Raw genomic sequence first — 27,884 nt, forward strand, 5'->3', positions numbered from 1 at the left:
TGGCACCTGTAGCACAGCCTGGGTGAGAGGGCGGGACCCAGTTTCCTTTTGTGTGGGGAATGGGGCGGCCAGGGGTCTGCATGGAGGAGCAGGGACCACATCTCGCCTCACAGTGGGGAGAGAGAGGGATGGGGGGAAAAAAAGAGATGTTTTTAAAAGGGGAGGGAGGGGGCCCAGAAACACTTTTAAAGAAATCCCTTCATCAAAGAGATACCCCTGATCCTCCACTGGCCCCAGCTAGATCCCACCATGCAGCTCTGGCAACAAACCCCAGGTCGTGTCAAGACCTAACAAATCAGATTAGAAACACAAAATAACTGAGGTTGGAAAAAAACTTTTAGATTGCCGAGTCCAACCATTAACGCAGCGCTGCCAAGGTCACCACTAAACCCTGTCCCTAAGCACCACATCTACACGTCTTTTAAACCTCCAGGGATGGTGCCTCCACCGCCTCCCTGGGCAGCCTGTGCCAGTGCTTGACAACCCCTTTGGCGAAGAAATTTTTCCTCATGTCCATAAACCTGCCTGTTGGAATAAGGGTTTGCCGGAGTCAAGAAGATGCTCAATATGAGTTATGCATCTCGCTCAACTTTATTAGTTTCTATCAGTACTTATACAGAACCGATACACATGCATATTCGTAAAGCAGAAATATAATTGGTTAGTAGTCTCTAAATGCGCGCGGTTCTCACACCCCTAATTATCATGACTAAAATAAGCATTCTATCCATGTAGCTAATTGTGTTGCTGTGCTTCAGCCTTGTAGTTTGTTACTCCCTATTTTCCCATACCGGTCCCTATCTTCCTTGGCCCTGCACCTGCTTTCCCAGCAGCTGTAGCTTGTTACAGCCACGGCCTGTTGGCACAACATAATTACTTGGTCTCAGGATTCAGGAATAGCTCAAGGCCACCTTTCTTGTTAACTCCAGCACAGCAACTTCAGTACAATTCTGATTACAGGCCTATTCTAATACCAGGCCTGGATTGTGCAGATCTTCAGAGATTCTAAGGCCACGCTTCTGCAGCCATTCTTCTGCACCCGCCCCAGCACAACTTGAGGCCGTTGCCTCTCGTCCCGCCGCTTGTTACCGGGGAGCAGAGGCCGAACGCCCCCAGCCCTGTCACATTTGCGCTGGACCCCCTGGCCAGGGCTCCCCTCGCCGCCTCAGCCCCGGCGGCCCCAGCCCCGCCCCCGCCCCGCCCCCGCGGCGTGACGTCACGGCGCGGCAGCACTAGGGGCGGCGGCGCGGGGCTCGCAGCGCCGGGCGCGGTGGCGCGTGCCTGTAGTCCCAGCTACTCGGGAGGCCGAGCCCGCCGGATCGCTTGAGCCCAGGAGTTCTGGGCTGCAGTGCGCTATGCCGAGCGGGCGTCCGCGCTAAGGCCGGCATCAATATGGTGAGCCCCGGGGAGCCGAGGCACACCAGGTTGACTAAGGAGGGGTGAACCGGCCCAGGTCGGAGACGGAGCAGGTCAAAGCTCCCGTGCCGGTCAGTAGCGGGATCGCGCCTGTGAATAGCCACTGCCGCGTAGCCTGGGCAACACAGAGAGACGCGGGCTCCTTTTCCGACCCCCCGCAACAACGCTTTTGCCCTACGCGCACACCGGCCCCTGCCGCTCGCACCCGACTGCCCCGCTCTGCGGCACGGGGGCCGCGCACACCGCCGCGCACACCGCCTCCTGTCGGCTGCCCGCCGCACACAGCGCCGCCTGCCGGCCGCAGCGCAGTGCTGCCCCCCTGCGCGCACGCGCGTGGCCGCGCAGCGGAGGGGTTTGGCGCCGGGCGCGATCCGTAGCGAGCGCAGGCGCGGCCCCGAGCGCCGTCGTTGGGAGCGGGCGGTCGCGCCGCCGCCATGAAATCCCGTTTCAGCACCGTCGATATCCGCGCGGTGCTCGCCGAGCTCCGGCAGAGGTACCGGTTCACCCCCCTCACGCTGTCCCTGGGCGCGGGGCCCGCTCCTGGGGCGGGGGGGCCCGACCCGGTCTGTAGCGCCTGTTTCCCCTCAGCGGGGCCCTGGCCCCGGGGCTGCGTGTGGCGGCTCTGCCCCGCTTCCCTCGCCGGCAGCCCGGCCCCGAGCTGGGGGGCTCCGCGCATACCCCCGCTCTGCCCCTCCGCGGGGCCCGGCCTCAGCCCCTCTGCCCTGCCAGGCACGGCTCCGCGTCACCCCCATCTGCCCGGCCTCCGCGCGGCTCGGCACCGCCACCGCCGGGAGCGCAGCCCTCCCCTGGCGGCGATGCAGTTCCGTGCCGCCTTGTTCTGAGTTGGTTCCCTCGCCGCTGCACGTAGATTGCGAGACTCCTGTGGGGAGCGCAGCCCCACGCTTCGCTGGGCGGCGGGCTGCCCCTCATGGCGCCGCGGGGCAGCTCTGCCCTGCTCCGGTGCTGCCTGGGGGGTCCCCAGCACATCCCCCCGCCGCTGAGCGCTGCGGGCGCTCTGCCCCGCCGGGTGCTCCTGTTCCCCCTCCCCACCCCCCCATCGTCCTGCTGCTGCCCCCCCCCCCCCCAGCCTCTCCCTGCAGAGCAGCTGAGTGCTCTTCCTTTCCTGCCTGCGTGGGGAAGGAAGGTGCTGGGGTCTGTTACCTACCCCCCCCGCCCGGCTCAGAAGCTCCATCCTCATGCCCTGAGGAGCTCCATACCCTTCTGGTGTCCAGGGCAGCCTGCGTTGCGTATTCAGCCCCCCTCTGAAGAAAATGATGATGAGACTGACCCAGAGGCCATTTCTGTGCTTGTACTGGGAATACTGGTGCCTCGTGCTGGCGAAGGGCTGCCCAAGTGACACAGAAGTTAGCCCGGAGGAGCAAAGTGCTCCAGTGTAACCAGTAAATTTTGCATCCCTGCTGCAAAGAGGAGCGCTTGCAGGAGTGAGCAGCCCGGCCTCCACCCTGTGCTGCAGATCCAGAAGCCGTCTGGTTGCAGCTGGGGTGTCCGCAGTAGCTGTTCATACTTCAGCTTGTTTACCTTTTTGCACTTTATCCATTAATAGCAACTTCTCCATCTTTTGGCCATTTGGCTTCCAGCTCATTCCATTAATCTTTCTCTGCTGCCTTTTCAGTTACTGCTTGGTAATTTATCATAACTTGCACCTCTGCATATTTTAATTATCACTGGGATTTTTTCAGCCCCTTGTGTGGTTTGTGTATCGTATTCTCCAAAGCATGTATTTTCTTTTTGGCAGCTTATTGGGAATGAGAGTAAACAATGTTTATGATGTGGATAATAAGACATATCTTATTCGCCTTCAAAAGTAAGAACTTCTTTAAATTTCTTTATGCTATTATTGTACTAGATTTTTTTGTATAAATGTAATTTCTGTTGACAGGTGTGTGATTTTCCTGACTATAGTTTTCAGTCAAATTCTATTGCTCTTTGATAAAATGCAGGAATTTTTACCCAGGAATTTCTTGGGAGATGAACGTGAAGCGTGAGATACTGCAGAAAATATACAAAAGGCCAAAGATGTTAGTGTAAAAGCACACAGTTGCCATTGTTTCTTTTTGTGGGGAGGGAAGAGAGGAGTTCAAGGAATGGGGAGCGATACTTAGTGATATTTGTGCACAGGTGAAGAGGGAGGTAGGACTTTTGTCCTGTCACTAACCTGTGACATGCTCCAGTGGTACCTGAGATGGACCGTTGCTCACGTGCTTGCCTCCACTTATACTGGGGAATTTTGAACTCCATTGCTTGCCAAGCATTTTGCTTTGCCAAATTATCTAGTAATTTTTCAAGTAAACTTGAAAAGTGGATGTCCTTTCACTGTCAGCGGCACTATTTGATGGATGTTACCGGTTTTGGCAAGGGTTTTATGTAGATGGTGTGCTGCTGGTTTGTGGTGCTTTGGTCTCATTCCAGTGCAAACTGGCATGTGGTGAGGGGTGGCTGCTCATGTGCCAAGTGGTGAGTCTTTATTTTGTTAACAGACCGGACTGCAAGGCCACGCTGCTGCTTGAATCTGGTATACGCATTCACACGACGGAGTTTGAGTGGCCAAAAAACATGATGCCATCTGGCTTTGCGATGAAGGTAAACTAACCTGCAGTTTCTTTTTAATAAGATGGCTGGATATCAGAAGTCAGCATTTGTGTTCTGTCTTGGAGGCAGAATAAAAAACAGTGGAAGGATTTCCCTGCTGGATCCTGATCAAGCAGGTCACTAAAGACAAGGGAAGAGCAATTGTGGACTTGGGGTCATGTCATTGATGTTCATAAAACATCATATTTAAGTTTATGAAGACTGATATTAATCTGATGGCTGTTTTCTGGGCCACTTAGACCTTTTGGAATTTTAATCCAGCAAAGTCTTTCTTATTCCAGTTGGATTGTCCAGATTTTTAGGCCCTGGATGCAACTCCCTGTATTAATAGAGTCTTGCTGTTCAGTCTGCTGGATCTTGAGGGTTCACATCTTGCTGCAAGCTGTTAGGCTGTGTTTGTGCAGGTAGATATGCAGGGATACAACCTGAGTGCTGACTCACACAGGTCTGGATGTGGCCTTATTGAAACGACTCAGCAAAGATCTCCAGGGTGGGTTTCCTCGTCTTACATGGATGCACGGATAATTCCAGTTCTCTTTGTAAAATAAACCCTTTGAATTTTAACTAGCTGCTCACTTGTTGAGGTAAACAAATAACAGTTTTTAATGGCAAAAATGTCTTAACATTAAGAGTCTGGAAGAATTATATTACCTATAAATATCAAGGTATTACTTTGCTAAGAGCTGTCTTGTCTTTGTATTACCAAGATCAGCATTTTTGCCCTTAGGGTATTTGTAATAAGTAAAAAGTGATCAGTGGTACAGGAGGGGTCTATAGCTAAGAATGTATTTCAGAATAAAATGTCACAAGCATGTCTGTTTGCATCATCTCACAGACATTTTCTCTGTTGTTGACAGTGCCGTAAGCATTTAAAGACCAGGAGACTTGTCAGTGTAAAACAGTTGGGTATAGACAGAATTGTGGACTTCCAGTTTGGAAGCGATGAAGCTGCTTATCACCTCATCGTTGAACTGTACGACAGGGTGAGTGCAAAGCGTGTCCTCTGTAAGCAGGCATATGAGTTTGGCCTTTGCTGATGATCCCCTGTCGTGTGCTCACAGGGTAACATTGTCCTGACAGACCACGAGTACATCATTTTAAACATTCTGAGGTTTCGCACGGATGAAGCAGACGATGTCAGATTTGCAGTTCGGGAACGATACCCAGTCGACAGCGCAAAAGCACCTGCACCTCTGCCAACCTTGGAAAGGTAATTGCTTTTAAATGGTGTATGTATTGGAATAAACCCAAATTACTAGGAACTATGAAAGCCAGCATGTCTTTGTGTAGTCTCACATATTACACACCATTGTGCATTTCTTTTTTTAAAACTGAAAATGTTTTGTAGCTACTAAGCAATACAATGTAGTCTTAAACTTCATGGTTCTTTGGAATTGCAACTCTCCATTATCTTTTCCAGGTTAACTGAAATCATATCAAATGCACCAAAAGGGGAACAACTGAAGAGGGTTCTTAACCCACATCTTCGTAAGTAATTGTGTTTCATTAGAAAATGAAAGGGGGTCAATATGCATTACGTTTAGGTGATGCTGAATATTTGACAACTTCAGCCAGTCTTTTTTTTTTTCTTTTTTAATGTTGGTCCTGACAGTCTGCTTTTATGTTCGTTTGAAAAACAACAAAAGAACTAAGCTGTTGAAAACAGAGTAGATTTCATTGATTCCAAGCCAACTGCACGAAGAGATAAGATAAGGCTTGCCATGATCCTGCAGCAATGAGCACCTGAAAGCTCTGTTAGAGCTCTGACTTGATGTGTTTTGCTTAGCATCTTGTGCTCAGTGGTACTGAATTGGAGATGTAAGCGTAAAGTCAGGGCAAGGATGTTGTTAGGAAGTGGGTGTCAGTGCTGCCAGTTCCTGGAATGATGTCCAATGTGGTAAATCCAGGATGCTTGATATGTCCGTCTGGGTGTTCTCTGATAGCTGGGCAAAGCACCCTGTGCCCTGGTTTTCCTGACCACAGAAGCAAATTTGACTTCTGTGACATGGTCAGAACAAATTTGGTTTATCCTCCTGATCTGGCAGTCTTGATCAAGCAGAGGATTTCCTGGCAGATACCCCTGAACAGCTAAATCACATGATTTGCAGACCTAAGTATTACTTTCCCATTTCTTGATTCTCTTTTTTGCCACCCTTCTTCCTCTCTTTCTCCACCCTGAACTTCTCCTAAATAAACAACCCTCTGCTAATTACTTTCCCACACTGGTCCCAGTTTTGCTATACCCATGCCTGCATTCAGTATTTTTGATACTGTTACCTAGGTAACCTTGGCCTTACTGATGTGAGTACCCAGACACAGCTGGCTTGACAAGGCTCCACTCTAAAAGGTCCACAATTCTTCCCTTCAGTTACTGTGTGGGTTTGGCTGTTTCTCACCCCACTCCTCCTTAACCACCTGTGGAACCCAGCCATCGCTCCTGCTGCTTCTCTGATTTTTACCACTTCTCATGCTGGTAACTGTCATGTCCAACAGTTTCTGACGTTCTACAGCGTCCTGTAGTTCCTCCGATCCTATTCAGTTAGCTAAGCCTCGGGCCAGTGCCTGGTCATCACTAGCCCTGGCATTAGCCTGCAGCCCTGACAGGCACGCTGATGTTTTTGCGGAAGAGTCTCAGTCCCAACAGTTTTACATTTTGGAGCCTTCCCATGACTGGTCAGCAGGCATCTTTGTATTTAATAGCTTGGGTTGGATTTTCCTTCTGTGTATTTACCAGATCTCTTTTTAAACCTGTATGAACTTCAGGCATCCGTGGTGTTTCTGTGGTGAGGAGTTCCACTTGCTTGTGTGTCGCATGAAAAGTCACCTCCTTTTTTTGTTCTGATACTCATCTCACCAGTATTAGTTGGTGCTCTAGTACTGGATTTGAAGAGAAGGTGAACTGCCTGTTTACCAACTCCACACCACTCATTTTGTAAGTCCTAGTAATTTCTAGGTTGAGCAGCCTACTGCATAGCCTACATGGGTCTTTCCTTGTACAGAGTCTGTTCCAAGCCTGTGGTGATCCTTGTTGCCCTTCTCTGTGCCTTTTCTAGCTCTAGCTGTTCTGAAACGGGGTAAGTAGAAATGTACATAACGTTCACAGTGGAAGTGCACCATGGGTTCATACTGTGGCATGATTTCCCTTGTTCTGTTTGCCTTTCCTAATTATTCCCAACACGCAGCTTGACTCTTTTGTAGTTCACTGACAATTGAGTTTCTGTTTCCACAGGACCATCTGTTGTGAGGTCTTGCTCCCAAATAGAAGTGATCCATTGGGCATATGCATGAGTAGGATAGTTCTTCCTCATGTAGATAATTTTATATTGTTTTACAGTGAGTTTATGTGTCAGTTCTTTATGTAATTACTCACTGTGGCTCAATCTCCTCCAGTTCTTCACAGCTGGCTGTTGTCTTTATTGTTTAGATGAGTTGTGTTTTGTCAGTAGGCTTTGCCCCTTGTCCTTTGTTCCCCCTTCCCAGGTCAGTTAGGTGCATGTTGATCCGTGCAGGCCCTAGAGTAGGTCCCCGGAGAGCTCAGCTTTCCTCCCCTCCCTCCAGGATGCAAGCTGACAGTTTATACCTCCTCCCTGTTTCCTGTTTTTCAGCCATGTTCTTCATCCAGGCAGGGGCTGTCCTGTTATCCAGTGGCAGCTTGTTTTTTCTGAGAGCTTTGGGGTGAGCTGTGCTAAATGCTTTCTGGAAATCCAAGTAGACCTTATCTATTTGACCTCCCTTGTCTTTGTGCTTTTTAACTGTCTCGTAGTGTTACGATGCAAAATACAAAACTATGCTGGCTCTCCTGTATCTAGTGCAAAGCTGTCTTTCAGCTAGTTTTAGTCTTTAGTCTGAAAAGAGTTGATAGTTTTCTAGTCCATTTTTAAAATTGCCAGTGCATTAACCAACTTGTGCCTCTGCTGCTAAGGCAAGAGAGTCGTTTCAAGCTACATTTAACGGTTTTGGTATCTCCATCCTTGAGTTCTTTTGAATACCTGGTTGAGTACCATATGATCCTGAGGATTTGCTGCTGCTTGTTTTGCCTGTTGGATCTATTGCCTCTTCTGACAACTGGATGTGAGTCAGATTTTCTGACAGACTGCCTGCAAAGAAACATTCCAGCCAGAGCTTCCCTGTGCCCCTACACTGTCGATGAAACTCAAGACTTTAATTTTCCTGTCTTGTCATATCTGTGTTCCTTTTGCACCTTGGTCACTTCTTGAACCTACTGATTCTAGCAGGCTTCCTGCAGCTGCTATATCTGGAAGAGGCTTTATTATTAATCTGATGGGGTATTTTTAAAAGATTTTTTTTCAGATTTTCTCAATTTTGGCCAGTGTTGCTATGTTTTACATTCACCTGCCAGAGTCTGGTCTCCCATTTTCCACAGGGGACACAGATTCACATAACTTTTTGCCTTTAACAGTTTCTCTTAACCCAATGTTTAGTCATGCCAGCCGTCCCTGGATTTTTTTGAAACACTGTTTATAAATGGTGTGTGTTTGTTCTGAACCTCCAAAATAGCATCTTTAAGTAGCCTGCAGGTTATTTGCAGATGTTGCCTTTTATTGATTGTCTTAATTTCTTTCTTTCTAAGAAGATTCCTTGCTTAATGTAATATTCCCTTTTGAGCTGGGAATGCCTGTAGGGAGGTTTCTTGGGCTTTGCTGTGCTAGCATGAATCCAGGTACATTTTAGTGTCAGCCTGGTACCATGACATGACACCTGTCTAGCCAGGCTGGCATGATTGAAACCTGATTTTGCTGTTCTGTGGTTTTTACAATCTCTTTGCTGTCCCTCCGCACATTAGGGTGAGCAGCAGCCCTGCTCAGGCAGTTGGTACTGTAGCCCTAATGCTGTGTGTCCCAGATGTAGGCCTGGGTTTTCATTCCCGTGGGATTGTGCTGGTTTTTTTCAAGTGGTTATCTTGTTAATTTGTTTGGATTCTTTAAGATCCTGTTCTAAGGTCATCTCTGTTGTTCTGACCTTGATGCAGCGCTGTCCCACTGGTTTTCTTCCTTCATGTTTCTGCTCTGCGTGTTCTCAGTTAAACTTGGTCTTCCATGGCCCCACCTTGTTTCTTAGTCTTCAAGGATCTTTGTAGGAGCTCATATCTATTCATTCGCTGCTTCTCTGCACCCAGTTCAAACAGGGCTGCATCTGTTTCTGTGGCCACTCGTTTCACATTTGGCTTTGCCAGCTTTTTTCTAGTTCTTTATTTGAAGCTATGGAGTTTGTATGGCTTCACATTTTGTAATACCTTACCCCAAACTGGGCAGTTTGCCACCCTTGTTGGGTTTCCTACACTCTTCAGTTCAGAGTCTTTCCTACCCCCTTTTAAATGTAAGGGTTTCATTCCATTGTGGTCAGCATGAAGCCCAGCCTTCCTGTATATCCTCACTCTGTCCTAGACCTTTCCCAGTTCTAGGTGAACCTAAACATCCGTAAGTTTGTAAGAATTCGTCAGCTGTGAGCTGAGACTTAGCTGCTCTGCCTAGCCAGCCAGCATTTCTGAGCAGGCGACTGTGGGAGTCCTGAGCATCTGCTCTCTCTGGACTCAGGACCGCAGCTTGCTCGCTCTCCCCAGCCTCTGTTAAGGATGGGCTGTAATTTCACAGCCCTAGCGTGTTGAAACACTTCTTACAATTTCAGTGTGAATATGAATTTCATTGTGAATGTTTTCTACAGATGATTCTTCATTATTTATTTTTATAACAGCTTATGGAGCCACTCTCATTGAGCATTGCCTTATAGAAGCTGGATTTTCTGGCTATGTCAAAATAGATCAGCATATGGAAAGTAAAGGTATGTAGGAAATATTATTTTAAAGGCTGTACTATATGTGTGGCAATTTTTATGTCTGTGTAGTATTTTTTTTCCAAAAAAATGAGTAACCCTTAAAGACATAGTTCTGACCATATGGTTGTATGTTTTTAGGTTGGGGACCAACCTTGTTGACGTTAAGACTCTTGAAATGTGCATATATTGGAGATAAAACATCAGATTCCTCCTATAGTCTAAACGGTTTTATAATGCGGGACCACCTTACACAGCCTGTGAACTCTGGCTATGTAAAGGGATGTTTTACAAGAATCCTGTATAGAAGAGTTAGCATCAAAACCTTCCTTTATCTGTGGGAAACACAGTGGGAATTTGATAAAGTAGCAGCTTTAGATTTATTGGGAAATCATGGATTTAGGCAGTAAAGTCAGAATAGATTTTTCTTGGCTGCTTTATATTTGCCATAAATCAAAAGGGGTTTTTACTTCCTACTACATTATGGTGCTGTAATAAATCAACTTGGTAACAAACAAATAACTTCTCACAGCTGCTGGTTTATGGTTTGCCTCTGCAGTTTTATTTTTATAAAGTGATAGCATTTGTGTGGTCGTCTTTTCCCCTGAAACTTGAATAATTATGTCTTAGAAGTAACTATTTAATTTTTTTTTTATTAAAAATTCTCCAGATGTAAAATGTGTACTGACACTGCTGTTTCAAATGAACAGTAATTGCTGTAGTGAAGCACCAGGGGTAAAGGATATCTGTTGTTTTATTTTTGAGACGTGCTAGTATCCTACTTAATGTAGTTAGGTTGGACAGGTTGCTTCAGGCACTTAATTGGAAGGGCAGTTGCCTGGGCCTTTTGTTGGTTTGCTGTTGTGCTGTGTTTATATAAAAATACCTTTCTGTTTTAGGTGTGTTAAATTATTCCTCTCCTCCCCCTTCTCTCTTTAGAAAATATTGAAAAAGTCCTTACTGCTTTAGAGAAAGCAGAAGAATATATGACACTAACTGACAACTTCAGTGGAAAGGTGGGTCTCAGTTGGGCAACTTGATTGTTATCAGTTATGCAGGAATTGCAGAATTAAACTGGTGGGCAGATACTGTTCAGCTCATGCTTGTTCCTGGTGTTACCAGCTACAAATTTTATTTGGCGAGCCTGGGCGCCAGGTAGTGATGAGGAATAAAAATTGCTTCCTTGCACTGGATGTACAAGATCCATAGCAATTAAATAATTTACAAGCAGATTATATAGGTCCTATGAGAACTGCACTTGTGCTTCAATAGCAGGTAATGGTGTTCTGCATGTAAAATGTGCATCTGTGTGACAAGCTGTAGGATAGTCATGAGGTTTGTAAGAGAAGGTCACATCTTTTCTGGAAGAAAAGTCATCAGACAAGCAAGGGGTCAGGCCTTTACTCAATCAATCACATTGCTTCTGCCACATCTCCTTGCCGGAGTGATTCACTGTCTTATGCTGATCAGTAGGTTAGCACCTAAAACTTGCTGCCTTGCCAAGATAAGGGAGATCCTTTTCAAAGATGAATGCTGATGACATATTTCTATATTCTTTTAGGGTTATATTATCCAGAAAAAGGAGAAAAAACCAAGTCTGGAACCAGATAAACCAGCAGAAGATATCTACACGTAAATATTTGAAGTATTTATTTCTCTTTCTGCATAACATAAATTAGTTTTCAGGTGATAATATCAAATGTGTATTTTACAGATATGAGGAATTTCATCCTTTCTTGTTTTCTCAACATTCAAAATGTCCGTACTTGGAATTTGACTCATTCAATAAGGTACAGTGCTTTTGCTGATACTGTACATAAGTGCTTTAATTGACTGATGCTAAAAAGAGTAATTAAAATATAGTGCAGAAGTTGTTAATGAAAACATAGACCTTGGAAGAAGCTATTAATTTTATTCAGATCCTGTAGCTGAAATACAGCATGTGGCACTGAATGGAGGAGATGTGAGTTGAACCCGTGAGGAAGGCAGCTGTTTTCAGTCCTGGGCAAACATCTTGTTAGTGGAGAGTTTAGATGCTGAGTTACCGCTGGAGGCAAAAAGTAGTCACAGCCGTCATGTTTATACTTTTCTGGTTACTGCTTTGAAAGCTTCAGGCACCTGATTTAGTATTTCCTTGAGTATTGTCCTTCCTGGTCCTTGACTCGTTAACATCTGAAGTCATTAACTGCCTGTTGTTCCTGACCTTAATCTCCAGAACTCCAATTTCACTTTCCCCGCCCTGCTTCTTGGCTGAATTTTTGTCCTCCTTCAAAGCACTGATGATCTAAGCAGCCTAAAACCTTCCTCCTCTTTTGTTTTAAGCAGTGTCTAGCAACTGGAACACCAGGAGCAGTTCTTAGGCTTACCTTCTACCTTTTTTGTGTTGTGTTTTGGTGGTGTTTTGTTTTTGTTTTTTTTAAACTGACCTATTGAAGCAGCAGGAATACAGGGCAGACAGGTCTATCATTGCAGTCATTTAATCTGAAGAGCACACGGTGGCAAACAGCGGCTCACTTTTCATCATTTCCAAGCAAAAAATGTGGGTCGTAGTTTGACCGCTTACTTGTGCATCGTCCCTGGTTTGCAGTGAGACATAGCCTTGAGTGTGTTCCTGAACTCATCTCTTGCAAAGGTAAAATGGAGGAAGTTACTGAACCCTGTTTTAGCACCTGTCTCCTCTTTTAGTTCTTTGCAGCCACCTCTCTTGACCAGAACCTCCTCTGCACGTTTGCTGGTATAAGTCAGCGCAACTTGGAAATTCTTAAAACTGACTTTCTCTTTCAGGCAGCAGATGAGTTCTACTCGAAGCTGGAGGGACAGAAAATTGATCTGAAAGCATTGCAGCAGGTATGCTCTCATCCAAGAGTGGGGCAGCTGAGGTGGCTCTCTGAGCTTCTTCATATGCTTCATTTGGTTCTTAAAGACTGGGGTGAGGGAGGTGTCATTCCTTATTTTTGTTAAGGAAATGCTGAGTCAGTCGTGGTCAGCAAGTGAATTTTAGTATGTAGAGTGTAGCAGTTGGTTCTGCTTGGAATACAAGTAATAGCATTAACAGCAATATTTTGGAGACTCTGCATCTCTTACGCTGCTGTATTTTTCTGTGCTGGAATGCTGTGTTGAGTGTCTGGCAGTGATTAGGTGATAAGATGCCATTTGTATTTATATTTTTCCATCTTACTTGTTTTTGAAAGGAAAAACAAGCATTGAAGAAACTTGAAAATGTCCGTAGGGATCACGAGCACAGACTAGAAGCTCTTCAGCAAGCTCAGGTAAGACTGAGATATTTATTTTTTTTTTTAATCTAAGAAGATACGTAATGTTTCTTAAAGAGTTGTGCCTGCTGGTTCACATTGCTACAGTCAGCATTAGACCCCAAAGCGAAGCCTTCTGTGGTCAGCGAGCATGCTATAGCCCCTCAGGGAGCCTAGGCCCACCCTGTAGGGCTCTGCTTTCTTACAAGTGCTTCGCCTGCCAAAATTTGCCTGTGCTGCTCTGCTTGCAGGAGTCAAGTTGGCTGCTGTCCTATGTGATCACTTCAGTGCCATTCTTGGATTTCATCTCAATATTAATTACGACTTTTTTGGTTTTCTGAACTGTTGCTGAGTGCTTGTTTAGCTTCAATGGGTGTAAACTTTCTTTCTTTAAGGAAGCTGATAAGATGAAAGGAGAACTTATAGAAATGAACTTGGAGATCGTCGACCGAGCCATCCAGGTGGTCCGTAGTGCATTAGCCAACCAGATAGACTGGACAGAGATTGGAGTGATTGTTAAAGAAGCTCAAGCCCAGGGAGACCCCGTTGCAAGTGCAATCAAAGAATTAAAGCTTCAGACAAATCATATCACAATGCTGCTGAGGTAAGTATGTTGCAGATCACCTTTACCAAATACAAGTAGGACTGACCGCGTGAGCTGCATGGGAGACAGGTATCTTTTTAGCTTGTGCATTGGTATTTAAATCATTCAGTTTTTCTTACAGCAGCATGAAGAGAATGTAGTTCTGTGAGCAGAGAGGGATGTCTTCTTTTACCTTTCAAAAATACTAGTAATTTGGTTACTATAACAGCTTTTGTTTTAGTATTTTTAGAGTCTCTTCTAAAACATTGGAAGGTGTCCTAAAGTAGTATAGGTCCGAAGCTCCGGTCTGTCACTCAGCAGCTAACTTTGTCTAATTTACACTTCTTTGATCTAAAATTCCCATGAGATCCTGCCTCTTTCAATGCCACTGACTGCTAAAGGCAGTCCAGCGAAAGGCCGGTGGTTCAAGATTGCAACTGTTGTAAGCTGCAGGTTTTGATGCTGGTTCTTGCAGGAGTCCTGATGAGAGAGCTGGCAGTGAGGCAGTGTTTGGCGTGTCTTCAAAAACCTGATCGGACACTGTGTCGGGATGTTAGAGATAAAAAAAGCAAGAAATTATTTTTTTCATAGCTAGAACTTTTAATATGAAAGCTGTGATGTGGCAAAGTTAATTTATGAATTTTTTTGTTACTTGCATTTTCAGAAATGTTAGTATATAGAATAAACTTGTTTTCAGGAGTGAGTTCTGTGCTGGCAACTGTCTCATCAGTATCCCCTCACTGTCTGTTTTAGTAGTGAGGAGTGATCACTTTGCTGATCAGATCACTCAGTCCACCAAGTGTTGAATGATGTGCATCCTTGGTACAGAGGACTACGGAGATATAGTTTCCTTTATGAAGAATATTATTTTATGCTGCTCCACCGCCTTTTGCTACACAGACTTAGTACAGCCATATTGAGCAGGATTTAATATCCAGGCAAGAAGCAAATACAAATCCAGCTGCTGTGTGCTCAGCATACATCTTTTGAAAACAATGGAGCAGATTTTTTTTTTTTTTGAGGTTTTAAACCAGTGCATTGCTGTCCTGCTCAGTGAGTCAGTATGTTCTCTTTTCATGCAGCAGTCGTGCATAGGAGGTTTTATGTTTCTTTTGCTTTATGAAAGTAGATCTTCAGAACGTTCCTCATTTCAAGTCTGGATTTTTCTTCAGGTTGATACCATGGAGTTTGTCTTTTGATAGAAGAAATTGCCTTGCAAAATGTCACTTCCTTGGATTGGAAAATTTGGGCTTTCTATCTTCTGTTTTTGCTTTTTTTTTCCTGAAAAACTGTGGCTGACTCAAGGCATAAAGGGGTTGCATGTAAGGCTTCCTGGGGCCTTCCTGTGGCTGCGCAGCGAAAATGGTTTAAGGGTTCCTGAGGCCTTAGATAAACTGAGATATTTCCAGTCTTAATGAGGGGATAGGAGTGCATTGCACTAAGGTTAAAAAAACCAAACAGTTCTCTTATCTTAATCATATGATTTCATGTGCTTTTTAGGAACCCCTATCTATTATCTGAAGAGGAAGAGGAGGAGGAGGATGCTGATTTAGAGAAAGAAGAAACGGAAGAGCCAAAGGGGAAGAAGAAAAAGAATAAAAACAAACAGTTGAAGAAACCCCAGAAGAACAAACCGTCATTAGTTGATGTTGATCTCAGTTTATCTGCATATGCCAATGCCAAAAAGTAAGGTTTACAGTAAATGTCTGCTTTGGTAGTAGTAGGTTTTGTATGCTTGCAGTTGCTAGTGATAACATCATAGGAAGGGCTTTGTGTATAACTTGTTAAAAGTTAGAAACTGAAATGGGTGGCTTGCCCTGAGCTCTAGGATGTGCATTTTCGTGGTCAAAAATCAGTAGCTCACTCTTGCATAGCAGCTGTCGCCTTAATTTCGAGTACAATTCTGCACAGTGGCACATGGAAGAAAACTGCTACTCTGGCCACACATCAACCCAAACACAGGGCTCTGTCGGTCTGAGGAGGGGACTTACTTCATCTGGCTGCTTTTCTTGGGTGAAGGCTGAGCTGAAGATCTGGGCTAAAAAAAAAATAATAAATCTTCTTCATATTGAATGCTAATGGCAAATGTAGAGGGCTGTGTTAAGTGCATTCTAATAACGAGTGAATCTGCGGGGATTTAAGATGCAACCAAACGTGTTTTGCAGGTACTATGATCACAAAAGACATGCAGCTAAGAAAACTCAGAAGACAGTAGAAGCTGCAGAAAAGGTATTTTTCTTTGGTTTTAGAAGATATTTAAAAGCAAAATCTCTGTCACTGATAAGTGGAAAACCCTGACCTGATCTGGGTAGCCCTGATGAGGCATCAAAGGTACAAGTAAATGACCAGGGTTGTTTCATGCCTGAGCTTTTAAGCTGACCTAGCAGTGATTGCAGATCTCTGCTCTATCACCTGGTTTCCATAGGGAGTGTTGCGAACACCTAAGATGGGTGCTTGGTGGAGGTACTGACAAACCAGTAATTATGGAGGCAGGAGTGGAAAACCGGTGGAAATCCTTACAAACCAAAGAGCTGATAATCTCACGGGGCAGCTATCCAGCGCAGAGATTTATGAAGATTTTGGGGAGCTATCTTACATGTGCGTACAGGGAATGTAGGTCTGAATAGCAGTGTGCAGAGCCTGCACTCTCAAACGGTTCAGACATTTCCTACCTACTGCTGAGTTAGCGATTTTGTGATTCCCGTGCTGGCGGATTGCAATCATGCTTTCTGTCTAAATAGGCATTTAAATCGGCTGAGAAGAAGACGAAGCAGACTTTGAGGGAAGTTCAGACAGTTACCACCATTCAGAAAGCCAGAAAGGTCTATTGGCAAGTACAGTTTCATTGTCGTTACCTAATGTACTGTGAATGTATGCACATTTAGAATGGCTGTGTCAGGCTGAGTTCTCGCTAGCTTAGAAGTGGAGCTAATTTCTGAGCACTACACTTCGAGTCTCCTTACAGCTGTTTCTCGAAGGTGCTGGCCTGATACTGTTAGTGCTTTTGCCTGGGGAAGTCCCTTTCAGTGGACAAGGACTTGCAGTTTAGCTGAGTGTTTTGTGTTTAATGCAGCTAGGATTGTGGGCTTAGTGAAAATAGGAAACTTCGCTATTACTTTCTGGCAGCTCGATATCTGAAATGGTAACAGCAGATTTTAAAAAACAGAACAAAAAACCCCAAAGCTTTTAATAGTTTAGTAACTGAATTATTAAAATAAATAGGAGGACTTTGTGATAATAGTATTTGTTGTTTCCTCTCAAAATATTGTTGCATTGATATTGTATTTGTGCCGTGCCCTGTTTTTATGCCTCAGGCATGTGATTGGATGTGAAATTATTTGCAGTCTTTTATGAGTTTGAAGTACTGAGGCCTGAGCAACAGGCCCTGAGCCACAGCTGACCTCTAGATGAACCTGCCAGCCAAACATTATGTATATATTTAGTATCCAGTCATTAGTAAAATGTGGATGATCATTATTGAAATATGCATGATCAGTAGTGAAGGACGTGGCTTAGATAGAATGTAACCATTGGCGACGATACAGTGCATCCTTCCTTGCTTAGGGGCAGGTGGTCAAGGCCATGAAACCAGACCTATGGCCTTGTTTGCAGCCCGGTGGTTAAGGGAAACTCCCTCGGTTCCTCCCTGAGCCCTGGCCAGGCTTTGGTGGGTTCTAAGAGGAGAGTGAAACCAGATGTTTCCGCATTTGAAATTGAGTGAGCTTGTTTATTCAACAGTATAAAAGCTGGACCCCCTTACAGCGACTTTGGAGACCTCAGCTACGAGCAGACGCATGACGTAGGACCTCCGATTGCCGGGAAGGGCTCTCCAAATCCTCGCTGTAACCGGGGCTCCCCAGCGACTGCAGATCCGGATGGTAGTAAAGTATTAGGGCAATTGGTGATGTACATTCTCAACTGCTATAGTCTGTCTTATGTAGTATTGATGAGGTGCATTACCTTGTCTTGGGGTTTTTTTTTTGCTGTATTATTTCACTTACTGTTTATTTCACTTAACTATTCTATTGCTTTAAATGTAAGCAAAGATAAACTCACTTCTTTAACTAGGTGCCTGTGTCCTTTGTGTTGACCGTGTCTATTGGCAAAACAGAGTTGTAGATGTTAAGATGGATATTCTCGGTTTGGTATAAAAAAATAGCTCTGTGATGCTCTGTTAGTTCCAGATGTTTTTCACACAACGGATTGATGTAATTTGGCAGGTTTGAGAAGTTCCTGTGGTTCATTAGTTCTGAGAATTACCTTATTATTGCCGGAAGAGATCAACAGCAGAATGAGCTGATTGTAAAGCGGTATCTTAAACCAGGTGAGTCTGATTTAAGTGGCGTATGTTGGTTTCTCTTACTTTCCAGTTTTGTAGATGTACGAGAATGGCACAGGAAGGTCTGTCTGCTTTGTTCTTAAGTTGGGTCTTAGGTAAGAGGTGACTTTGGTGATGGTGAGTCCTGGAGTCTCATGTGTGTTGTCTGTGGAGTGCTGGGGGTTCTGCTGTGGGAAGCTGGACCCTCCAGTACCATGGGGTGAGAGTAGGTTGGATGGACACCTGTCAGGAGCAAGAGAGCTGAGTTTCCCTGGGGCAACTGGGATGGACTAACAGGCTCCTGTATCCTCTGCCCACCCTGCTCCTTGCAGCCAAAATAGCTGTTTCCAACTGGATTAGAAACCTTTACCTTAGCTTGAGCGATCTGTGTAGTTACCACGTGTATGACTGATGTAAGTCACTTCTTTTCCAGGGGACATATACGTGCATGCCGATCTCCATGGAGCCACGAGCTGTGTGGTCAAGAACCCATCAGGTACCTTGTGTAGGGCTGATGCAGGGACGCACAGAAGCCTGGGGGCACTGAACTGGCAGTCTTTGTATTGCCTGCATGAGCCCAGCCCGGTGAGCTGCCTTCCCCCCTCACAGTGGTACTCTGCTCCAGCAGACGTTCCCCTTACAGGGTGAGAGGCATCAGTCCTTCCAAAATCAGGTTGTCACTGCTGCCACTTCCCAGCTGCGACTGGCTGCTTGCAGTTGCTCGGTTGAGCTCCTGGTGGGAAGGAGCAATGGAGATGTGCTCACAGAGACAGGCATTAGTCACTGGCAGAGGTGGTGGTGCAAGTGCTTGCTGCAGGGACTGGAGGTCCTGCTGAGTCTTTCAGTGGTGGCATAAGCAGTTTGGGTGCTGGTGGAGGGTACTGATCTCAGCAGAAAAGTGTTAACGTGGTGGGATGGATGTTATGGGAGGCCAGGTGTGCAGACCCCACCTGTGCCCCATCCCTGGGAGGTGCTGGAAGCTGGCCTTGTGAGGAGCAGCTGCTGCTCCCTTGTGGAGCTGAGCTGAGGAAGGAGCAGTAGCGTAGCTGGCTCCAGCCTCTGTTAGGGAGCTGTGCAGAGCAGCTGCTGCTGCTCCTGCTCTGTCTGTGCTGCCTGCAAGCTGAGCCAGGCCATGCTGGCTCTGCCTGGGGACCCTGCGAAGCTCACATGCTGGATTAGGGCACATGTGGAAATTGGAGAATTTCGTCTCATGTGCACTGACTGTGTTCACTGATGTGTTGGGTGTTACTCTGTAGGTGAACCCATCCCTCCGCGAACCCTGACAGAGGCTGGCACAATGGCCTTGTGTTACAGCGCTGCCTGGGATGCGCGTGTTGTCACCAGTGCTTGGTGGGTCTCCCACAACCAGGTAAGGACACTCGTGTACGAGCTTTGGAGACAGAACATCTGCAGGAACTGGTGTGTGACTGCAGACGAAGTGTCTCTGTGTGGGAGCTGATGGATGCGGGTGAAATTTTGTTCTCTTGGGGGTTCTCCCCGGCTCTGCTGCACTTAAGGGCAGGGGTGGAGGGGTAACCTCTGATGTGACATGCACAGGACAGAGGAAATGCTGCGGGACTGGCTTCTTACAAACAGAGGGGGAAAAACTTTCACTGGAAATGAAGCCTTCATTTTTTTTCAGTTGGGCTTCTAGCTTGTGTATTATAGTCTTGCTGTGCTTCTAGTCAACTCAAGTATAAGGGTGTAAAGATTACATTAAACTGAAAGTTGCAGTTCCTTTAGTGTTCTTATTTCCTGAATAACCTGGTTACTCACCCAGGACTTCTAAAATGTTTTGCCAGCAGTGTGTGATTGAATTGGAGCGTCTCTTAGGAAAATACCCTACAAAGGACAGGAGGAACCCCTTGGATATGGAGTCCTGCAAAGCTGTTGCCATAAGTTAAAAATGCAGCTTGCTTGAATGTTGCTTTTGTTCATGCTGTTATTACACAGTGCTGGCCGCCTTTGACAGATATTCTTCATAGTATATCATGGGTTTTTTTAGGTTTCTAAAACTGCGCCTACAGGAGAATACCTCACTACTGGAAGCTTCATGATCCGAGGTGAGACACAAAGGAACAGTGTGAATTTGACGTTAGGCATTCTGTCTGAAGATGCTGTGTTGTCCTGCAGTGGCACCCAGCCGAGCTGCCCCCTTCCGTGGCAGCTGACAGATCCCATCCTTCTCCTGAAAATCTGTTCTGGGTGGTTTAGACTGAATATCAGGCAGCTGCAGCAGCATTTCCAGCTGAGCTCTGGGCAGGAGATCATTAGCTAAACTGCTTCTGAGTTTCTCCTGTTCTGTTGTCATTCAAGAGACAGAATGAGCCCCAGTGTAATTTTTTTTGGTAGCCTAAAGCCTCTAATAAAAATGAGTTTTGAAAATACATCATGCAACATAGCTCTTAAACCTCCTCATGAGAATTTGCCTTTGTTTTTCAGGGAAAAAGAATTTTCTTCCACCTTCATATCTGATGATGGGCTTTAGCTTCTTGTTTAAGGTACAGCTTTCTCTGTGCAGCTCCTGCTGGCTTTTGTAATTTGGTTTGAGCTGTAGGAGGCTTATTTTCTGGTTCTTGCTTATCAGTATATTCCCAATTACTACTTTTCCCACTGGGACAAATCCCATAAAATGCTATTCGCTGAAAATTACTCTGCTTTCATTTCCATTTTTCCCCAGTTTGCGCTATCTGCGTTTAAAGTAGACACTGTGGACACCACTACTTCTGCTAGATTTTTACACCAGCTCTGTTAGAAGTGTATGCATGTTTAAGGGGTCTGCTGGCTGCGTAGCTACGCGTGTCTCCTCACTAGTTGTACTTTCTAGGTTGTCAGGCTTGGGTGTAAGTAGTGCTGGCTTAGTTTTCAATGCTTTTTGCCATTCAAAAGGCAAGAAAGGGAAAGAATAAAACGGAGGCAGGTGAATGGACTAGCAAACATCACTGGAGGTGGTACTGGCCGAACGTGAAGGCACCTCTGTTGTTAGGTGGACGAAAGTTGTGTTTGGAGACACCGAGAAGAGAGGAAGATCAGAGTACACGATGAGGATCTGGAGACGGTCACCAGCAGTGCCAGTGAGCTGGTGTCTGAAGAAGTGGAGCTCTTAGGTACAGTGGATGTGACTGGGGTGCTGTGTGCTGCTGCCAGAAGGGACCCTTGGGGTTCAGCATTTCGTTCCCTGCACTGTATGATGGGTCAGTTTGGCGTTTCTAATGTGAACAGTGTTTTCCTCACCTCTGTCCCCCAGAAGGAGGAGAGAGCAGCAACGAAGAGGAAAAAGCAGAGTGTCCGGAAGCACCAGAGGATGTGGAAGCCATGTCAGAGAGTAACCGTGACGAGGGCATTGCTGACCTTGACCAGGGAAGAGTAAACACACCTCCTGCATCGGAGGGTGACTCTGAAGAGGATGATGGAGAATCACAGAGCGAAGTGAAGGAGGAAGATGTAAATTACCCAGATACAACAATCGACCTGTCGCATCTTCAGTCTCAAAGGTAAGTGAAGAAGCAGCTGCACTTGTCAGCAACGTGGGCACTTCTGAGGATCTCCAGACTGTTAAAATCCTGCCGAGACAAGGGCTATGTTGAGTTGCCATCACTTCTTTCTGATGCTCAGCTCTGCAGGCTGCCGGAGTGCAGGGCAGCAAGCCTGTGCTGCGGGAGTACTGCCATGCTGTGTGCCGTTCCCTGCTGTTGCCCTGCACAGCTCTTTTTTGTGGACTGCTTGCTTTGGCCCCTGCTCCTGAAGTACACACACACATATACACGAATCTGTCTCTTTCATCGCTGCTTTTCCCAGTTTTGGCCTAATCATCCCTTGACCACCATGCCCTGGGGTGCTCCTCAGGAGATGGCTGTCCCCGTTTTCTTTTCAGAGCTGTTCAGACCTGAGAAACTGAGCTGTGAGTTGTTTCTGCTCTGCCAAACTGGTGCTGAGCTGCTGCTCTGCGTGTGGCTGTGAGATGAGCTCATCTCCCTGTTGTCACTGCAAGTGGCACTCCTTAGAGGGTGTAAGGAGATGGGATGGAGTGAGTGGAAAACAGTCAGCTCTGCAGGGAATGCCACAGCTGAGTGGGACTGTGTGCACGGGAGGGGTTCCTTTAGCACGTACTGTACCCAGGCTGTCTTTGTTGCTTGCGTGTGCATGAGGCAAGCTGGCAGAGTTCTGAAGACTTGTTTTGTAAACTGAAACCTGGTATTGCTGCCCTTTTCCAGTCACCAAAGCTGGGATTTTCAAGAAGTAGAAAGCTGAAAGTGGTGCAACCAAGTTAGCCAGTGTCTGGGCTGTGGTTGATGCGTCCGCGGTTGAGCTGCTCTGCATCTGTTGATGAGCTTCGTTCTGATCTCCCCACAGATCCCTGCAGAAAATCATCCCCAAAGAGGAAGAACCCAACTTGGTAAGGTCCCAGCTCAGACGTTTGACAGCAGCGTGAAATGCTGCTGGGCGTGGTGTGCTCTAACTGCGTTTCACTTCTTAGAGTGACAGCAAGTCCCAGGGGCGAAGGCATCTGTCTGCCAAGGAGAGGAGGTGAGAGCCTCTTTGTGCCTGCAGCGAGACAAATGCCCCCTCCCCATTCCCTCGCCAGGGCCTGGGCGCAGGGCATACCGTGCATCTCCCAGTTGGGGCTGGTCCATGCCCATTGTCTGTCCTGCATTTCCAGTGCGGGTCCCGCCTGTGGGATGGCGGCTGCTCCTGTCCTTTGGGAGTGCTGGCTGTGAACACAACAGTTTCTTGTGTACTCGTGGGCTTGAGAGGTTTTGCTGAGGAAGGGTTATTTCCAGTGGTGCCTCCAGTGGTTCCCTGTAGCCTCGTGGCAGGGAGGCAGGGTGGTGGTGATGCTGGCTGAAAGCAGCAGCCTCTCTTGTTGCAACAAGAGGCAGTGTGTCAAGTGGTTGTTTTCCTTAGAGAAATGAAGAAAAAGAAGCAGCAAAACTCTGAGAACTTGGAGCCACCTGAAGAGAAGCAGAAAGAGATGGAAACGCAGCCTCCCCCTGCTCCCAACACCAATAAGAGTGTGCTGCCCCCTCAGCCCATCAAGCGGGGCCAAAAGGTAGGCAGGGACCAGGTTTTAACCGTGGGTTGAGGCGTTGCTGTGTGAAGTGTGGACAAATTCCAGGTTTCTGTCAGACATCCATGGCTGCCTGATAGTTTTAGGCTCTTGGTGGTGCGCTTAGTGGTTTTAGGGTGATGGTGCTGGTCTGTTAGCGTTCAGCACCCTGTGCTTTCCTTACTGAAACTGCAGTCTCTTGGTTACTGGTGAGCTGCTCTGGGAGAGGTTCAGGAGACTGGGAAGGAAAGTGCGTGGAGGGTCAGCATCTAGGTGTTTGTAGACACAAAACTCTGTGGAAGTCATTGTTTCTAAAGCTGTTGGTGTGTTTTTTTCTGCAGAGTAAAATGAAGAAGATCAAGGAGAAGTACAAGGACCAGGATGAGGAGGACCGGGAGCTCATCATGAAGCTGCTGGGGGTGCGTGAGAGGAGTTCTGCCTTCCCCTGGGGCACATTCACCTGTGTCACTGACTCTGACCACCTCTGTGTGTATCCACAGTCTGCAGGGTCAAATAAGGAGGAGAAAGGGAAAAAAGGGAAAAAGGGGAAGGCAAAAGAAGAGCCAGCAAAGAAGCAACAGCAGAAACCCAAGGCTGTGCATCATGGTGCTGGAAGGGGCAAGGAGACACTCCCAGCAGGAGTCCTGCTGCATGAGTCGCAGGACCCAGCGCTGGAAGAGCAGCAGGATGAGAAGGTGAGCAGCAGGCTCGCCTCTCCTCTCCTGTCCACGCGTCTGTCCCTTCTCACCCTCTACTGTGGCTCTCCTGGCACTGTGTTGTGCTTTCCTGCCAGGGAGGCTGAGCAGCTCTTGTTGATTTTGGGGGACGGTGGAGAACACCGTGCCTAACACCATGACACTGGGAGCCCATCGGTTTTGAAAAGAAGTAAAAAGCCCTGCAGCAAGTCCGCGTGCACGCTGCATTCCCAGCACAGCCAGAACGAGGGCTTGGGGGAGTACTGAGCCTTCCCAGGCTGCCGAGTATCCAGTTAAGTCAATACCTCCCACTCGGCGCAGCCGAAATGTAACTGAGCGCTCGCCAGATCTGTTGTTGTGAGTCAGTATCTCTGAATCACAACCTATCTCTCTCCTCCCAGCTTGGTGTGTGCCAAGCAAATTCGTTTTGAAAGAAATAATTCTGCTCCACACCCGCATAAAAATGCTCTGCTTACCTTTGCTTTAAAGTAAGTTAAATTCTCTTTGCAGTGAGAATACGGTTTTCTGTGTACTGCTGATAAAAGGATTTATTTTCTCCAGGGGCTGGGGGAGAAAATAGCAGTTGTGGGCTCATTTCAGCTCTGACGTTTCCTCTGTTTGTGTACAGGAGGAGCAAGACCAGGATCAGCCAGGACTTGAGGTAAATGCTCACCTTTTGAAGCTTCAATGAGCACCGAGGCGGCTTTATTCCTGCTTGAAGCTGGCGAGCCCCACTGCCGCACGCAGCCCCCCGGGAGTGGGACAAGAGGTGCAGGCTTTTAGTGTGCTGGGACCGGTTCACGTGCGAGCCCTCCAGCAGGGCACGGCTCTGCAGTTACAGTTACAAGCCCCCAAGTCCTTGCCCGTGACTGGTTGGACCCAGCTTTCTTGCATTTTTAAAAAAAGTAACCTTTTTTTTTTTTTTTTTTTCCCTACCCTGCTTATCGTGGACATCCCCTATAGAAACTAGGGGAAGTTTGTCCCTTGTCTTTGCCTCCGGAGGTGTTTCCACCCCACAGTAACGGTGGCTCTGGGCTGAGAGAAGGCACAAAACGATGCAGAGCAAGCTGTTCTTTAGTTTAGAAGCTGATTTATGTATAAAACTGCTTCAGATTTTTTGGTAATTACAGGCTGTGGGTATTGCCCAAGGCTGGAAATAAGTTATTTCTTTGAATTCTTCTCATGGAGGAGGAGAACAGTTGTCTGTAGAGTGAAGGTCGCTTTTGGTGGCCCTGTGAAGACAATAACTACGTGTAGGATCTCGTTTGGGTCCTTTACAACCTAAGAGCCATCCTGTTTCAAACGATGTGATTTTAGTCATCAAAGATGGCTGGTAATGAATTGTGGCTCGGTAGGTAATTCAGTGCCAGCAAAGTGAGTGATAAAGCGGCAAACGGAGTGCGTTTGGGTAACGCCGCCAGGCGACCTGACACGCGGCACTGGTGCGCTTGCTGTTGTAGTTCAGCTGGAAGGGGAGACCCTTCGGCCGCCGCCCCGGCGACACCGGCCCTTGGGGGTTGGGGGGACACTGTCTGCTTTCACAGAGAAGCTCCTTTGCCCGTTCAGGAAGGCGAGGCGTTGCTGGACTCCCTGACCGGCCAGCCCCACCCCGAGGACATTCTCCTCTTCGCTGTTCCCATCTGCGCTCCCTACACGACGATGGCCAACTACAAGTAAGTCGCAGCAGCGCTTTGTGTGGGAAGGCAGCGGCGCAGCCTGCGCCGGCCGAGGGGACCCTGCCTACTACTTAGAGAAACCTTTTCTTTTGAAAGGTATAAAGTCAAACTCACACCAGGCACCCAGAAGAAGGGAAAAGGTACCGTATTAAAGCACGTGAATCCTTTTCAGTGCTCTACCTATTGATGCCAGCACATTTTTACATACTGTTTAAATCTTGCCTGTGTTTCTACAGCTGCGAAGATCGCCTTGCATAATTTTATGCAGTCTAAAGAAGCTAGCGCAAGAGAAAAAGATCTGTTCCGGAGTGTAAAGGTGACTAGTTCTTCTACATAGTTTCTCTTGTACAAAGGTAGCAACAGCAGCAAAATGTCCACTAGTGCCATTTTAAGGGTAAACACTTCCAAACTTGCTTTTTTTTTTTTTGCCTTTTTTTTTTTTTTTTCTTTTAGCAGTGTTGTGTTTCTCAGTACTGCTGCGGAAGACGCATTGCTTAGGCTGGAAAGAATCATTAGAAACTGAGCCGCACCAGTACCAGTGTGCCTGATGTTGCTGTAGTGTTGCTCTTGATCTGAAATAACTTACCTGATAAGAGAGTTCTGGCGGGAAGCCCTCCAGTTTTGGGAGGGGAAATTCCCACTCCTGCTGGCAGCATGAGGAAGGGGCTGGGAGTTCAGGAGACAGAGTCCTGCCACGCCACTCGCAGTGGGCTTTCACCTGCCCCTCTCCCCTGGCAAGGGCGCTTACCACGGGCCCGGTAAATGCAGTGTCTCTTGCTCACGCAGGTCTTAGCCTGCTTGTTGCTGTTTTCTTCTACCCTCTTGCCATTTCCCCCTTTCCCTTCTCCAGCTGCCACTGTCAGCCCACCGGGGAGAGGGCTGGTTCCTTGCCGGGCTTCCCTCCCGTAGCTCACTCAGCCGTGCGCAGCCCAGTCCTCCCGCTCTGCCGGCACTGCCTGGCGTGACCTGCCGTCCTTGGGTGTTTTTCTCATTTCACCTGTCGGTCAGGTGGCCCAGGCTACTCTGCAACAGCTCCTTGCTGCCGTAATAGTTCACTGGTCAGAAACACTGAACAGCAGCAGGCTTAATGCTGACTGTTGGCGGCACTCTGCTAGAAAAACAGAATGGTTAACAAGCTTGAAGTGAAGTAGTGCCCAGGGAACTGCTGACCCAGCCAGCCCCTCCCAGTGGCGCCGGTATGTGGAAGCTGTGCAGAAAACCATTACGTTTTTCATTAATAAAACACGGTGTGAGAGCAGAAGCCTGACATCAGCCCTCTTTTCTGTGGGGGGAAGGCTGGCAGGAACAGGCACATTGGCTCCTGCCAGCAGCCGTGGGAGCACTAGCCGGGATAAGGAAGGCTGTCATAAATGCTTTTCTGCTGTCTTCAATTTCTCATTTTAACATTTTGTAGGACACAGATTTGTCGAGAAATATTCCTGGTAAAGTGAAAGTGTCCGCGCCTCATCTCCTGAACAGGAAAAAGAAGTGATAGCCCCGGACCTGGGCTCCTCGCCACCCACCCGCCCAGCACCTGCAGGTGGGGCAGACAGACCCACCCCCACGGCCGTTACTTTGGCTGAATTAACTTCCACGGCAGCGGGCAGACAAGGACCAGTTCCTGCATTGTGGTTTAGATGGACGTTAACAACTTGATACCAATAACACAAAAACAAGTAAATGGCTGGCCTTTGGTCAGAGGTGCAGTCTCGTGCTGTTCATTGTCTCATGCTGAAGCTGAGCTCGTTTCCCACACCGCTGGGCAAAGCTGTGCCTGGATTTGCCACAGCAACACTCCGTGCTGTTCAGTTCCCTCTCCCACCTGCCGCTTTCCCCTGAAGGAGACCAGAGTTTCTAGTAGGGCAGTTTCAGTGCAAAATGCATCATTTGAGGAAAAAGCGGGATTTTCTTTTTCCCAAACCGTGCCGAGAACCAGAAGCGCGGTCCCAGCTGCTCTCACCAACACAGCCTCACTGTGCTGTGTAATTGTCACCCCTGTGGAAGTGAGGGACAGGCGGGGAAGAAGACCTGGGGCCAGGGGGTCAGTGTAAACTGCGCGGGCTGCATCAGCACCCCAGAGCGAGGTGTGAAACCACAGCTCAGCTCTGCCAGTCAAGCCATGGCTACCGCTTACACAAGGAACCACCGCAGGAATTGCTGTACAGAATTTATTTTGTTCTAGAAGTCAAAGTTTTTTTTTTATTTTCTGAGGACAACTTAAACATGACTTCACCCCATCCCCACAGCAGGACAGCCTGTTCCTTGTCACCTGCTGGGGCTGGTGATGGGTTGAGTCAGCAAAGGCGGGCACTGACCCTTCTGCAGCCACTCTCAGCGCGCCTCCACCAAGCCAACGTCCTTCAGGCGGTTCCAGCTGTAGGTGAGCTCCACGGGTTACCAACGTGGCCCATCACAGGCTCGAGCACTTTCAGTTAACGCTTCTCAGGGCAGAATATCTGCTACCTAAGGTTCACAACAAGTTCCACAACATAAAAGAG

At 47.2% G+C, this 27,884-nt stretch overlaps 1 protein-coding gene across 1 annotated transcript; it reads left to right on the forward strand.

Moving 5' to 3' along the window:
* The first annotated feature begins 1,757 nt into the window (after nucleotides 1–1,757).
* NEMF (nuclear export mediator factor) lies at nucleotides 1,758–27,092 on the forward strand. The gene is made up of 33 exons (XM_056345182.1): nucleotides 1,758–1,909; nucleotides 3,173–3,241; nucleotides 3,915–4,017; nucleotides 4,884–5,009; nucleotides 5,088–5,236; nucleotides 5,447–5,514; nucleotides 9,739–9,825; nucleotides 10,756–10,832; nucleotides 11,378–11,448; nucleotides 11,531–11,606; nucleotides 12,601–12,663; nucleotides 13,008–13,085; nucleotides 13,463–13,671; nucleotides 15,151–15,336; nucleotides 15,816–15,879; nucleotides 16,392–16,480; nucleotides 17,871–17,974; nucleotides 18,402–18,464; nucleotides 19,225–19,337; nucleotides 19,974–20,031; nucleotides 20,411–20,469; nucleotides 20,955–21,075; nucleotides 21,216–21,462; nucleotides 22,322–22,364; nucleotides 22,446–22,495; nucleotides 22,874–23,018; nucleotides 23,357–23,434; nucleotides 23,516–23,710; nucleotides 24,339–24,371; nucleotides 25,277–25,383; nucleotides 25,483–25,526; nucleotides 25,623–25,702; nucleotides 26,801–27,092. The coding sequence occupies exons 1-33, from the start codon at nucleotides 1,851–1,853 to the stop codon at nucleotides 26,876–26,878; spliced, it is 3,192 nt and encodes a 1,063-aa protein (XP_056201157.1). The 5' UTR covers nucleotides 1,758–1,850; the 3' UTR covers nucleotides 26,879–27,092.
* Nucleotides 27,093–27,884: the final 792 nt, after the last annotated feature.

The sequence above is a fragment of the Falco biarmicus genome, chromosome 7 (genome assembly GCF_023638135.1).
Source record: "Falco biarmicus isolate bFalBia1 chromosome 7, bFalBia1.pri, whole genome shotgun sequence".
NCBI lineage: Eukaryota > Metazoa > Chordata > Aves > Falconiformes > Falconidae > Falco > Falco biarmicus.